The sequence below is a fragment of the Muscardinus avellanarius genome (genome assembly GCF_963383645.1).
Source record: "Muscardinus avellanarius genome assembly, chromosome: 3".
Taxonomy (NCBI): domain Eukaryota; kingdom Metazoa; phylum Chordata; class Mammalia; order Rodentia; family Gliridae; genus Muscardinus; species Muscardinus avellanarius.
Window position 1 is genome coordinate 130653967 of NC_137788.1, and position 15961 is coordinate 130669927.

Genomic DNA, 15961 nt, shown 5'->3' on the forward strand with positions numbered 1-15961 from the left:
GAATAAAGAAGCGCATATGATATCTGTACCTTTTTTTTTGTTCTGGAGATTGAACCCAGGGGCATTCTACCCTCAAGACAATCCCTAACACCCTGAGCCCTTTTTATTTTGAAACAGTCTCACTAAATCATTGAGGCTAGCCTTAAACCTGCAATCTTTCTCTCAGTCTCCCAAGTACAGGGAAAGACCACTGTGCCCAGAAGTACCGGTGCCATTTATTTATTTATTTATTTATTTATTTATTTTTAAATTTTTGTGTGGTGCTGAGGATTGAACCCAGGGGCATTCTACCTCTGAGCTATATCCCCATCCCAATTTTTTTCTTTATTTTGAAACAGGGTCTCACTAAGTTGTGGAGGGCCTAAGTAGCTGAGACTGTCCGCGAACCGCGATCCTCCTGTCTTAGCCTCCCAAGTACTGGGATTACAAGCATGTGCCACCACTCCCGGCTACCTGTGCCCTTTTAAAAGGGACTACTAGCTAGGTATGGTGGAATGCAATCCCATATTCTCAGGGAGGCAGAAGGATCATGAGTCTGAGGCCAGCCTGGGCAACCCAGTGAGACTCCCTCCTCGAAAATAGACATAAAAATTAAAATGCCACTGCTCTGGCTGCCCTTGTTACGCTGATGTAAAGTGCGCCTGCACACTTGTAGCATGGACACAACACAACGGCTTTCATTTAGTCCTTTTGTTTTATTCAAATGCAAAAACATAAGTTCCAAGATACAAACTGTAGTTAATACTGTTGTGTTTCAATTAAAAACATCACTATTTCTTTGTTAATTTCTGAAACTAAATGGAAGTTGTTGTGACTATATTTCCCAGACATTAAGAATTACCCTTAATTTATTCAGAAACGACTCCAATTTTCACTGTATAAAAAGGAAAATGATGATATAAGAGAAACATAATGAACAAGATTATACTATGAAAGACTTCATGAGAACTCAAACCATTATTTGGGGGAGTAAGGATATCTGTTTCTGGTGCATACTATAGCCAAGAGGCCTAAATGCTGCAAAAGTGCATTTCTAGTCCTACCCCAGCCATAAACAGGTAACTCATATCCACTTTTTGTCTCAGTCCAACTCTTTAATGGGATTCCTAATTTGCAATAGCCTAAGTTTCATTTCCTTAAAAAAGTGGGTATAAGAAAAACGTAAGACTCTAAAAGTCAAAAAATAAAAATACTTAAGCTGGGCATGGTGGCGGACGTTTGTAATCTCAGCATTTGGGAGGCTAAGACAGGAGGATCACGGTTCGCAAACAGCCTCAGCTACTTAGTGAGGCCCCTTTGCAACTGAGTGAGACCGTGTTTCAAAAATAAATATAAAATAGGGCTGGAGGTGTAGCTTGGAGGTAGTTCCCCTGGGTTCCATCTCCAGTATCGGAAAAAAAACAAAAAAAACTTAAAGGTGCCAGGCGTAGTGGTGCATGCTTGTAATCCCAGTGCTTGGGAGGCTGAGACAGGAGGATCACACAGGTTCAAAGCCAGCCTCAGCTACAAGTGAGGCTCTTAGCAACTTAGTGAGACCCTGTTTCCAAATAAAGTATAAAATAGGTCTGGGCTGGGCGTGGTGGCGCACGCTTGTAATCCCCGCGCTTGGGAGGCTGAGACAGGAGGATCGCACGGGTTCGAAGCCAGCCTCAGCTACTCAGTGAGGCTTCCAGCAACTTAGTGAGACCCTGTTTCCAAATTAAAAATAAATAAATAAAAATAAAATAGGTCTGAGAGTATAGCCCGGAGGTAGAAAACCCCTGGGTTCCACCCTCAGTGCCCCCCCACACACACTTACAAGGTACTCTGATGTAAACAATTTTAAATTATATTGAAATGAATGAATAATATAGAAATGTGTCTATGAAGGAAAGAAAAGAGCTGAAAAGGTACCCAAATTATTTAATATTTGTTGGAATTTAATGATACAATTTTCATTTAAGTCCAAAAATTCTCCCCTTTCTGTTTTGCTATATAATGAAGTTTAATAACTTAGATGTTGCTGGGCGTGGTGGCGCACGCATGTAATCTCTGCGCTTGGGAGGCTGAGACAGGAGGATTGCGCAGGTTTGAAGCCAGCCTCAGCTGGTTTAAGAGACCCTGTTTCCAAATAAAATATAAAATAGGTCTGGGAGTGTAGCCTGGAGGTAGAAGGCCCCTGGGTTCCATCCCCAGTAGCACCAAAAAAACACCCTTATATGTTAGTGGGAACATATTCAACTTTGGCTGATAGCAAAACACAAATTTTCTTTTAAGCTTTTTCTTTTGCGGTACTGGGGATGGAACCCAGAAGCATTCTACCTCTGAGCTATACCCCCAGCCTTTTTTTTTTTTTTTGGTGGAACTGGGGTTGCTGGAAGCCCTTCTACCTCCGGGCTACAATCCCAGACCTATTTTATAATTTTTTTTGTGTGTGTGGTACTGGGGGGTGGAACCCAGGGGCTTTTCTACCTCTGGGCTATACTCCCAGACCTATTTTATACTTTATTAGGAAACAGGGTCTCACTAAGTTACAGAAGAGTGTCACTAAGTAGCTGAGGCTGGCTTTGCACCTGTGTGATCCTCCTGTCTCAGCTTCCCAAGCGTGGGGATTACAAGCATGCGCCACCACGCCTGGTTTATTTTATACTTTTTTATTTTTGAAAACAGGGTCTCTTAAGCCAGTGCAGCTGGCTTTGAACCTGCGCTATCCTCCTGTCTCAGCCTCCCAAGCATGGGGATTACAAGCGTGCGCCACCACGCCCGGCTAGTCTGTATTTTTTTAATTTTTAAATTTTTATTTATTTATTTTGGTGGTACTGGGATTCCTGGAAGCCCTTCTACCTCTGGGCTACACTCCCAGACCTATTTTATATTTTTATTTGGAAACAGGGTCTCTTAAGCCGGCGTGGCTGGCTTCGAACCTGCGAGATCCTCCTGTCTCAGCCTCCCAAATGCTGGGATTACAAGCATGCACCACCACGCCTGACTTCTTTTAAGGTTTTATGAAGCCAAAGAATTAGATGTCTAGCACCAAAAATAAAATAAAATACTAGTTTAGTACATTAGAAAAGTGCACACTACCAGGATATTTTATTTAGTTCTGTGCATGATAACACATGCTATTTTAAAAATTAGACATATAGTCCTTTTCTCAAAATTTACATCAGACTTTAATTCCATCTACTCACCATAGAACTAAAAATGGCTTAAGATGGCAAATGAGACAAGTCAGCAAGGGACTGGCCTTTTTAATAGTACCAATTGGGAAGTTATCATCACACATTAGTCATTAAGACTAAGAATACAGCTAACAAATCATCAAAATATGATTCTTTAGGCTACTTTTCTATTAAATTTTTAACTATTTAGAAACTACCTGGTCTAATTTAAGATGAATAAACTTCTAGTAGTTTCAGGAAATAAATGTGGGCAGAAAAAAGTAACACTAAAGAATGGTATCCCAATATTCAATTTTAAAGAATTTATTTTCCCATTTGTAGAGTAACATTATTGTAAAATCCACAGTTATTGCAACACCTGCATTACTTAAAATAACTCCTAAGAATTTTGTTAAAGCGTGTTTTTTAAAAAACTGAACCAAAATAATATACATTTTATCTCTAAACATCGTGTCTTTAAAGTCCGCATAGAGTCCTCTGTATAAATCAATGTGATGTTACAGTAATACACATGATCGGATTCTTATTCTAAAGGGTTCTGACCATGTATAATATCCTGGATAGATTCATCAATGCCTTTAATGCCAGACTATAGAAGCGGTTATGATCTTAAAGAAGGAAGTTTTATGTACAGCACGGGAGTCTGATGGTTTAGCTGTTTGCAGCGTCTGCTTGGCGAGGCCATCCTTCTTCTTCAACTCCAGAGTCATACTCCTCTTCAGAGGATTCTTTTGCTGGAGCGCTATAATGCAAAGCCATATTTATTTACTTATTTATTGTTGTGGGCCTGGGGATGGAACCCAGGGGCATTTGACTTCTGAGCTACACCCCCGGCCCTATTTTTTATTCTTTATTTATTTATTTGGTGGTACTGGGGTTCCTGGAAATCCTTCTACCTCCGGGCTACACACCCAGACCTATTTCATATTATTTTTATTTGGAAACAGGGTCTCTTAAGCCAGCGAGGCTGACTTCGAACCTGCGCGATCCTCCTGTCTCCGCCTCCCAAGTGCGGGGATTACAAGCCTGCGCCACCACGCCTGGATTATTCTTTATTTTGAAACATGGTCTCACTAAGTTGCAGAGGGCCTCACTAAAGTAGCTGAGGCTGTCCACAAACCCCAATCCTCCCAAATTGTGGGATTACAAATGTGGGCCACCACGCCCGGCTCATATTTATTTTTAAAATAAAAACATGGCAAGTATGATTTCTGGACTCAAAAAAGTAAATTCACCTTCCCTAGCTAAAATGTATCCCCCCAAATAGAAAATATTAAGAGCATTTTTTAATGTTAAGATTACTTTTACTTTAAGATTACTTTTACTCCCAACATTTTTTCTAACAAATTTATTACTGAAATAAACTACAGCTTACTCATTAGACTTACAAGACACTTTTTGGAATACAGACATGTTTGTCTGCTTCTGTATCAATGGCTGCTTTAAGTTATGAAGCACTTATGAGTAGTTGCAATACAGTTCACAGACCTTAAAATGTTTGCTAACTGAGAAAGTTTGCTGATTTCTAGAATAGATAAATGAAACAATGGAAGAAGTACTAAATTTGTCAGCTGGTATGATACTAATGAGAAAAAAATCACAAAATAAAAATTTGGTCTTATTAAAGACATGAAAAAAATCATTTAACAATCAGAAAATTAGTAACAAATTTAATCTAATTTGTTACACTGACCACTTCTATGTCTTTCTTGATACTTTTTCTTTGAGGGTTGAAAGTAGAGTTTAATTTTGAAGATCAGTTTTCAAAAACTCATAAAATATTATTAAATCCAAATTAGATTTTCTACAGAAAAATGAAATCATTACTTCCCTAACAAATATAAGGGTTACAACTTTAAAATGACAGACTAATAAACTATAACAATAAAGAGCAGTAAGAATCTTAAAATTATAGATCTTTTCTTGCTTGAAAATACACTTTACCGTATGTATCCTGGCTCCTTTTTTCCTTCTACTACTTCTTTGTCAACCTCCACGCACACAATGTCGGAATTAGGGACTTCAAACATTGGTTCTAGTAACAGCTTTTCCTAAAGATATAAAAAGTAATGAATTACTTGAAAAAACAGATAATATACAAAATACTTTCATTCTATAGCCCAAATGAATCCATTTGCTCAAGAATTTTTGTGTGTGTGTGTATGTGGTACTGGGGGTAGAACCCAGCCCTATTTTTTTTTTTTAATTCTTTATTTTGAAACAGGGTCTCACCAAGTTGCAAAGAGCCTCACTAAGTAGTACCCGAGGCTGTCCACCAACCGAGATCCTCCTGTCTCAGCCTCCCAAATGCTGGGATTACAAGTGTGCGCCACCACTCCCGGCTTCAGATTTCTATTTTTTATACTGGAAATTGAACCCGAGCCTCACACATGTTAAGATGTGCTCTACCACTGAGCCACCTTCCACCCCAAAGTACATTTGGGGTGGAGGGAAGCAATTTAAAATATACTGTGACTTCTCTCCTCCCCATCCCACCAAAGACCACAAAAATAAAAAGCCATATTAAGCTTTTTTTATGAAAAAACAATATATACATTTCTAAATGTATATGTATTTCCAAAACATACATTTCAAAAAAAGCAGAGAAGGTTAATATTCCCAAAACTTAGAGCATTTAAGAAATAATCAAGCTGAGCATGTGGTGCATGCCTGTAATCCCAGTAATTGGGAGGCTGAGATAAGGAAGATTGCAGATTTGAAGATAGCCTTAGCAACTTGGTCAGACCCTGTTTTTTTTTTTGGGGGGGGGTGGGGGGAACCGGGGATGGTACCCAGGGGCATCCTACCTCCAAGCTACATCTCCAGCCCTATTTTGTATTCTTCTTTTTTTTTTTTTTTTTGGTGGTACTGGGGGTGGAACCCAGGGGGCTTTTCTACCTCCGGGCTATACTCCCAGACCTATTTTATACTATATTTGGAAACAGGGTCTCACTAAAGTTGCTGAGAGCCTCACTTAGTAGCTGAGGCTGGGTTGGAACCTGTGTAATCCTCCTGTCTCAGCCTCCCAAGTGCTGGGATTATAGGCGTGCACCACCACACCCGGCTCTATTTTGTATTCTTTATTTTGAAACAGGGTATAAGTTGCAGAGAGCCTCACTGAATTATTGAGGCTGGCTGAAAACCTGTGACTCTCCTGTCTCAGCCTCTCAAGTACTGGGATTACAAGTGTGTGCTACCATACCAGGCTGAGACCCTGTTTTAAAATAAAATAGGGCTGGGGATGTGGCTCAGAGGAAGAATTTCCTTGGGCTCAATCCCCAGTACAAAAAAAAAAAAAATAGCTTTTTGTTAGAATAACACTTACTACTAACTTACCATTATGGACCGAAGGCCTCGTGCACCTGTTTTTCGTTCTAGTGCCAATCTAGCTATGGCTTTCAATGCATCCTCGGTAACATTCAGTTCACACTACAAATAGATTAAAAATAAATGAGAACTTAGATAATCCTCCATATTTTCCTAATATTATCATATATTTCATCTACCAAACTATAACTATCACCTTTATCATCTTCTTAGAATCAGAATTTTAGAACGAAATGAACCAATACTGACTTCACAGATAAATAAGTTCCAGAGGGTCAAGCAAACTAATTAAATGATACTCAGAAACACAGACAATGCAGGCATCTCTATGCCTTGACTGACAACTGACCCTATCTCTTTCCCCTCTTATACTAGAGCATCACTTAGACTTTATTACTTTCCTCCTAGGAAATCATCACTGGGTTCCTATAGTACTTTATGTGTGTGTACGTGTTACAGAATCCAGGGCCAGCAAGTGTTCTACCACTGAGCTACACCACAAGCCACATAAATACCTCTCCTTTCCTCCCTGCCTCCTTCTTTTTTTTTTTGTACTGGGGATTGAATCAGGGTCGTCATTCTACTTCTGAGATACACCCCTAGCCCTTTTTATAAATTTACTTTTCATTTTATTTTATTTATTTTGTGGTACTGGGGTTCCTGGAAGCCCTTCTACCTCCGGGATACACTCCCAGACCTATTTTTTTTTAATATATTTTTATTTGGAAACAGGCTCTCTTAAGCCAGCACGGCTGGCTTCGAACCTGTGCAATTCTCCTGTCTCCACCTCCCAAGTACAGGGATTACAAGTGTGCGCCACCATGCCTGGCTACTTTTTATTTTAAAAGAGAGTCTTGAGCCGGCTGTTGGTGATGTACACTTGTAATCCCAGTAATTTGGGAGGCTGAGGCAGGAGGATCACAGGTTCGGGAACAGCCTTGACAGTGTAATAAGACACTTTGCAACCTAGCAAGACCTTGTTTTAAAATAAAAAATAAGCCGGGCATGGTGGTGCACACTTGTAATCCCAGCATTTGAGAGGCTGAGACTGGAGGATCGCGGTTTGTGGACAGCCTCAGCTACTTAGTGAGACCCTATTTCAAAAATAAAGAATAAGAGACTTCCAGGAAGATGGCGACCGAGAAAAGCGGGGCTTAAGAGCCCCGCTAACAACTAATCTCCATTACCACAAAATCAGCGCCTTTCATAGCCAGAAAGCACCATCACCAGAGAAACAAAAAAATCACCAGCTCCAGAGAGAAAGCGGACTGAGAACAGAGCTCAGAGCCACAGAGGAGATACACCGGCTTCACACCCGAGGATGCGGCAGCAGTGCCATACTGCCGGCGGCAGCGGCGACTTCACCGGATGGCTACAGCATGCCGAGGTGAGCCGCTGCGGAACAGCCAGGCGGGATTTCTCGCCGCAGGTAAAATCTAAAGCTCCCAGTGGCTGAGCTCAGCACACGCTGCAGGGATTCAGAGTGGAAATCAAAACCAAGAAGAAATACGTCAGCCTCACGGCCGAGGGCATAGCAGTGGCGCCATATTGCCACCGGCGGCAGCAGCAAGAATTCACCTAATCCAGTATAGCTACATCTGCGTACTCAAGAACAGTGAGTCAAATTGTGGGCCACAGAGGAGAAATCCCAGTACTGTACTCCCTGGGACTTGACCCAGTGGGGAAGGGGCGGTGGCAGAGATATCACACCAGAGGAGAACGTGCAACCTGGCACCCCCCACAGTCTAAAGCAGCCTCTATCGACTCTCTGGGTCGGAGACTCTGTGATACAACCCAGTAAAGGAGTAGTGGGGTCTGAGATACTACAGACTCGAGATCCAGAACACCTTAAGTGAAGTCATAGTGACCCAAGGGAAGAACCCAGAGAAGGCACGAACTTCCGAAATCATGGGAAAGAGGAATAATACTGGAGCAATGAATGCCCACAACCCCACATCAGAACCCGATAAAACAGAAAATCAGAGATTTCTAGAAGATCAAATCAGGAAAATAACTGTAGAAATAATAGAGGTGCTTCGAAAAGAACTCAGAGCCAAAAAGAGATAAAGGATGCAATTAATGAAGGCCTCAATTCAAAGCACAAACAACCGATTAGACCACACGGAGAACAGAATCTCGCTCTTAGAAGATGATCATTCCAAAAATGAACGCATAGTTTCTAATCTAGGAAAAAATATCCGACAGCAGAAATCTGATATTGAAGAAATATGGGCCCATTTTAAGAGAGCTAACCTAAGAATAATTGGAATAGAGGAGGGAAAAGAAGGTGAAACCAAAGGGATCAACAATCTCTTCAAGGAAGTAATAGCAGAAAATTTTCCAAACATAGAGCAAGAGGTTGATACACAGGTCCAGGAAACTTATAGAACTCCCTTTAGACAGGATCAGAGAAGAGGATCCCCACGCCACATAATTGTCAAAATGACCAATGTGGAAGCCAAGCAGAGAATCTTAAAGGCAACAAAAACAAAGGGCCAAGTGACATTCAGAGGCAAACCATTTAGAATCACTCCAGACTTCCCAAACCAAGTCATGAGAGCCAGAAGGGCTTGGAGTAACATATTCCAAACTCTGAAAGAAAACAATTTCCAGCCAAAAATTTCCTACCCAGCAAAACTTTCTATCAAATTAAATGGAGAAATAAGAAGCTTCCATGACAAACAGAAACTGAAGGAATTTATGTCTTCAAAACCAGCACTAGAGAAAATACTCAAAGAGATTAACTACAAAGAAGAAATAGGTAACACACACCAGAACCAGAGAAACAAGAGTTTCCATCCAACAGTCAACTAAGATTGGTTATCTGTGGAGATTCATTATTGATGTTAGTCTTTTACCTATCTCTAAATGGTATTGTTTGCCTTTATTGTTGTTAATTTTTAGGATTTCTAGTTGGAATATTAATATACCTTCAGATATAGCATTTGGAAATATTTTATCCCATTCTATTAGTAACTGTTAACTCTGTTTACATTGTCTTTGGATATACAATTTTTTTTTTTAAGGGAGTTTGTATACTCTTCTGTTGCCTGTGCCATTGAAATCATATCCAAGAAATCACTGCCAACTTCAATGTTGTGAGGTTTTATGACCCAGATTTTCTTCTAAAAGTTTAAAGTCTTAAGATTTATATTTAGGTCTTTTATCTATTTTGAGTTAATATTTGTATATGGGATTAGGTAAGGGTCCAACTTTATTCTTTTCCATGTAATTATTATGTTTCAACAATATTTAGTTAAAAGATTATTATTTCCACCACCAAATGTTCTTGGAAACCTTGTCAAAAATAACTTGACAATATAGGGAAGAATTTATCTCTAGGCTTTTATTTAACTCCAATGGTTTATATATCTGCCTTTAGAATAGTACTACACTGTTTCAATTATTGTAGCTTTATATGGCTTGAAATCAGAAAACATATATCGTCTAGCTTTGTTCTTTTTCAAGATCGTTTTGGGTATCTAGAGTCCATATTCCATATTAGGATAGATTTTTTTTCTGAAAAATAAATATATAAATATATGATAGTTTCACCTTAAAAAAAATAGAAAAAAAATATTCTCTGGTAAGAAAGAAAGTAAAAAGAAATATTGAAATGTTATCTTTAAGTCATCAAAAGCTTGGTATCAGACAAATGAAGCTGTTATGTGAGATTATCATTTTTAATTTTGGATAAATTGCTATAATACTAGATGTCAACCACTAAGCCAAGCATGGAAGGGAGGGATGGGGAGAGAATGAGGTGGGATCGGGTGGGGGCTGACTGGGCGATGTGTGCATGTATGTCTACAAAAGTTTGTATCCCACTATGATGTATAAATACAGTGCACCAATAAAAAAAATAATAATAATAATAATAAAAAATAAAGAATAAAAAATAGGGCAGGGGGTGTAGCTCGGGGGTCAAATCAAATGCCCCTAGGTTCCATCCCCAAACCCACAAAAATAAAATAAAAATAAAAGCCAGGTTGTACAGGATGAGAAGGTTTGTAATATTCTTTAAAATGTAGTTATAATGCTGGGTGTGGTGGCGCACGCTTGTAATCCCAGTACTTGGGAGGCTGAGAGCAGAGGATCACAGTTCACGGACAGCCTCAACTACTTAAGTGAGGCCCTCTGCAATTTAGTGAGACCTTGTTTCAAAATAAAGAATTAAAAAAGAGGGCAGGGGGTATAGCTCAGAAGTCAAATGCTCCTTGGTTCCATCTCCTGACCCGCAAATAAATAAATAACATAAAATATAAAATAGGGCTGGAGGTATGGTTCAGAGGTAGAACTACCCTGAATTCAATCTCCAGTATCACACAATTATACAAAAAATGAAGGTCTCAAACTAGGCGTGGTGGCGCATGCCTGTAATCCTAATACTTGGGAAGCTGAGACAGGAGGATCATAGGTTCAAGGCCAGCCTCAGCAAGTACTCAGATTTTAGCCACCTAGAGAGACCCCATTTCAAAATAAAAAATAAAATTGGCCTGGAATGTACTCAGAAGTAGAATACCCCTGGATTCTGCACTGGGCTGGTTCTGTACCCTTGTAACCCCAGTACTTGGAAGGACAAGGCAGAAGGATCACAGGTTCACAGCTAGTCTCAGAAACTTATCATCATTATTATTATTATTATTATTTTTGGTGGCACTGGGGATGGAACCCAGGGGCCTCCTACCTCCGGGCTACAGTCCCAGACCTATTTTATATTTTTATTTGGAAACAGGGTCTCTTAAGCCAGCTGAGGTTGGCTTCAAACCTGCGCGATCCTCCTGTCTCAGCCACCCAAGTGCAGAGATTACAAGCGTGCACCACCACGCCTGGCCTCAGCAACTTATTGAGGCCCTCAGCAATTTACCAAGATCTTGTTTCAAAATAAAATAAAAGCACCCTGGGTTAAATATCTAGTCTAGTACTGAAGAAAAAAAAGTATACAAAGTTTACCACATACATCACAACAAAAGCATTTAGAATGTCAAGGCTGAAAGCACAATCCTACATATTTGATTTAAATGGTTGAGGTAGGCGAGGCACAGTGGACAGGCCAGTAATCACTATACTTGGGAGACAGATAGGAGAACTGCAAGTTTGAGGCCAGCGAATGGTAACTTAGCAAGGGATGGGGAGTGTATCTCAGAGAGAGGATGCTCCTGGGTTCAATCCCCAGTACTACCAAAAAAAAAAAAAAAAAAAGTTGAGGTGTGCTAGTGACATCATTTCTTTTCCTATATATACTTGTGCTTTATGTTACAATAATAATTTTAATTTGGAAAAAAAATAAACTCTTAAATGTCTAATGTAATATAATGTGTCTTCCTGGATTCTTAGATCCATACTTAATGAAGACTAGGCTGGTGTTGCAGATGAACAGGATTCCTTCTCAATCTGTTAGGCTAATTTAGGTAGATTTCAATAACAAGAAAAATTATAAATCAACTAAATATGAAAAATAAAAACTTAACCTTATCCATGCTGAATAAGGCCTGGTATTGAGGAATAACAGCATTACGTGGCTCAGTTAGTATTTGTACAAGTGTTTTTTCATCGAGGCTATGCAAAGGAACCACCACAGGCAGCCGTCCCACAAACTCAGGAATCATGCCAAATTCAATGAGATCTCTGGCTTCTACGTGACGCAATAACCGATCTTTTTCTTCAATGTCTTGGTGAGTGTTTGATTCCCCACTCCGATTAGCAAGATCCGCAGCAGCTGCAGCCCTTCTGCCTTTTCCCAGATTAGATGGTGTTCCAAATCCAAGATACTGCCAAAGAAAGCATGCATATTATAAATAGAAGGAATTCTATACTGTATTAAGTACTGTTATATACTATATTAAGTACTATATGTGATCTATGAAAAAGTTCTATTATTCACATTTTACAAAAATATAAAACAGGCTTTAGAGGTTGAGTGTGTGTGTGTGTGTGTGTGTGATGGAGATTTAGCACCCAGAGGCATTCTACTTCTGAGTTACACCCCCAGCCCTTTTTGTTTTTTATTTATTTATTTATTTATTTATTTATTTATTTATTTATTTATTTATGGTATGGGGATGGAATTCAGGGGCATTCTACCTCCGAGCTATACCCCCAGACCTATTTTTTATTCTTTATTTTTGAAACAGGGTCTCACTAAGTTGCAGAGGGGCTCACTAAGTAGCTGAAGTTGTCCACGAACTGTGATCCTCTAGTTCTCAGTCTCCCGAATGCTGGGATTACAAGCGTATGTCACCAATGCCCAGCTCCCTTTTTACTTTTTGTTTTGAAACAGGGTCTCACTAGGTTGCTGAGTCTCTTCTTGAACCTGTGATCCTCTTGTCTCAACCTTCCAAGTATTTGGATTACAGGTGTGCGCCACCATGCCCAACTGAGATAAGTTGTTTACTGGGCTCCAGTGAACTGGGCAGGAAGAATGAACAGAAATTTTACTGATATAATAGCTACCTCAAATAATAAGAACTCCTTAGATAAAATATGAAATTGGGCTTATCAAGTTATACTTTTAAAATGCTCATACAGCCAGGCGTGGTGGCACATGCTTGTAATCCCCACGCTTGGGAGGCAGAGACAGGAGGATCGCGCAGGTTCAAAGCCAGCCATGCGCGCTGGCTTAGGAGACCCTGTTTCCAAATAAAAATGTAAAAATAGGTCTGGGAGTGTAGCCTGGAGGCAGAAGGGCTTCCAGGAACCCCAGTACCACCAATAAATAAATAAATAAATAAATAAATAAATAAATAAATAAATAAATAAATAAATAAATAAATAAATAAATAAATAAAATGCTCATACAGCTGGGCGTGGTAGCGCATGCTTGTAATCCCCACGCTTGATCCTCCTGAGACAGGAGGATCGCATGGGTTCAAAGCCAGCCTCAGCTACTTAGTGAGGCTTTCAGCAACTTAGCGAGACCCTGTTTCCAAATAAAATATAAAAAAGGTCTGGGAGTATAGCCTGGAGAAAGCCTCTGTGTTCCACCCCTAGTACCACCAAAAGAAAAAAGAAAAAAAATGCTCATACAGACTGGCATGGTGGCTCACACCTGTAATCCCAGCATTTGGGAGGCTAAAACAAGAAGAGAATGGGTTCAAGGACCGCCTCAGCAAGTAGGGAGACTTCTCAGCAACCTAGTGAGACCCTGTTTCAAAATAAATAAATAGATATATAGTTAGATTAAAAATAAATAAATAGGGCTGGGATATAGCTTGTAGGTAGAATGCTCCTGGGTTCAACCCCCAGTACCTCAATCAAGCAATCACTCAATAAAATGACCATACAAAGATGATATTTTTAAATCCTCTGAGCTGGGCATGGTGGCACATGCTTCCAATTCCAGTACTTGGGAGGCTGAGACAGGAGGATCACAGGTTCGTGGCCAATCTTAACTACTTAGTGAGGCCCTCCACAGCTTAGTGAGACCCTATTTCAAAATAAAGAATAAAAAAAAATGACTGGAGATATAGCTCAAAGGTAGAATGACCTTAAGTTCAATCCCCAGTATCCTCCCAAACACATACACACAGAAATCCTCTAATTCACTGCTCTAAAATTAAAAAAACAGGACTATATTTCTGATATGTGCTCAGAAAATCCAATGACTGGTAGTCAGTAGGTATGAGAACAAAAACTGCTTTTTTTTTTTTTTGTGGTGCTAGGGATGTAACCCAGGGGCATTCTACTTCTGAGTTCCACCCCCAGCCCCATTTTTTAATCTTTATTTTGAATCAGGGTCTTACTAAATTGCAGAGGGCCTCACTAAGTAGCTAAGGCTAGCCACAAACCCGGGTCCTCCTGTCTCAGCCTCCCAAGTACTACAATTATTAGTGTGCACCACCACACCCAGCTCAAAACCTGACTTTGCATCCTCAGTAGCTTTAAGTGCTTTGAGTAACCACTCAGAAAAACTTACCTTCTCGTTTTTCCTCCTGCTGATGATTCTATCTAGACCATTGAAAGCACCAGACGCTACAAACAGGATATTTGTTGTATCAACTTGTACTGTTTCTCCACGTAGCTTTCGGGAATTTTTTTCTGGAACGTTGACTATTGTGCCTTCTAGTAATTTTAATAAGCCCTAAATCAAGAATGAATGACTTATAGCATCATCATATATAAGTACATTTTTTATTATACGTTACGTAATGGGAAAATAAATGGAGAAAATAACATGGTTATGGTCAATGAGCATAATTATCAAGTCTCACAATTTAGGTGATAATATACTTATCACATTAATAATTCATAACCTTATTTGAAATGTTACAGGAATCCTGATGCATTGCAATTGAAGAAACAGCCAATCTAAGAAGCTGGGTTTTATGGTAAAATAACTCTGACATAAAGACAGAATTATGATTCTATAAAATGATGCCAATATGATAAGATGGGAATACTCAAAATTTCAAAATAATTGAAGATTTATCTTCCACATAGATTAAAACTCTTCTACTCCTACTGTTAAAACTTTGATAATTTCTATACTTTAAGATGCCATCATAAAAAAAGCAGGCAGCTTTTCATGTCTCTGTATAAAAAAAAGCAAAGCAATTTTCCTTCAGTTTATGTCATAATTAGTTAACATTAAAAGGTTAAGACAGCCAGTAGATGACTGTGACTTCAATTATGACTCCACAAGGAATGAAACACTAGTTGGTACCTGTCTGCTAACTAAGTAGAAAGAGTAAGAAATGTGTATAGTTCATTCATATTTAGTTAGAACTTTTTTCAAGAGTTTCATAGAAATGATTAACTGGGCCTTTGAGGAATAAAAGCAACAAAAATTATTTTTTTTCTGTTTGTGTATGTATATGTGTATATATATGGATATTTTGTGGTACAGGAGATTGAACACAGGGACACTCTAATACTGGGCTATATACCCCTAACCCTTTTATTTTTATTTTGAAATGGAGTCTTAAAAAATTGCTAAGGCTGGACTAGAATGTGTAATCTTCCTGTCTCAGCTTCTCAAGTACTGGCTTACAGGAGTGTTCCACCTAAGCCTGGCAAAAAGAAAAAAAAAAAAAAAGGCAAAAAAAAAAATTTAACTTCTTAACAAAGGTCATTTGTTATATAAATCATTAAGACCTTTCTTTTAGGATCTGAAGTACTTTAAAATGGTATGTGAAAGTTTAGGATGGGAAAAATAAAACGAACTAATTTTTAAAAATCCAACTGAACGTGAAACCAAACGTACAATATTTGAGAGGCTGATGTATTCCCTTCCTTTTAGTGGGCTTGAACAAAATATTCAACTGCTTACTTGCTGAACGCCTTCTCCACCTACATCCCGTAATTGATGAATGCCTGGCACACTGCCAATCTTATCTACTTCATCCAGAAAGACAATTCCTATAATTTAAAGAGTATTCTATTTACAATATGAAAAAATATACACAAGACAGGCTTAGCTTTTAAAAACTAGATACAGAGCAAAGTTATTCAAATTTTCATACTTAACATATGCA

At 39.0% G+C, this 15961-nt stretch overlaps 1 protein-coding gene across 2 annotated transcripts in view; it reads right to left on the reverse strand.

The window, feature by feature from the left end:
• Positions 1 to 3812: 3812 nt before the first annotated feature.
• CLPX (caseinolytic mitochondrial matrix peptidase chaperone subunit X) overlaps positions 3813 to 15961 on the reverse strand; it is a gene marked incomplete at both ends in the record, with an annotated part of 44035 nt that continues 31886 nt past the window's right edge. For both annotated transcript variants that reach the window (XM_080692310.1, XM_080692309.1), the window contains 6 exons: positions 3813 to 3903; positions 5106 to 5212; positions 6498 to 6590; positions 11960 to 12259; positions 14404 to 14568; positions 15757 to 15845. In XM_080692310.1, coding sequence (XP_080548436.1) covers positions 3813 to 3903; positions 5106 to 5212; positions 6498 to 6590; positions 11960 to 12259; positions 14404 to 14568; positions 15757 to 15845 — 845 coding nt within the window. The remainder of the gene's footprint in view (positions 3904 to 5105; positions 5213 to 6497; positions 6591 to 11959; positions 12260 to 14403; positions 14569 to 15756; positions 15846 to 15961) is intronic.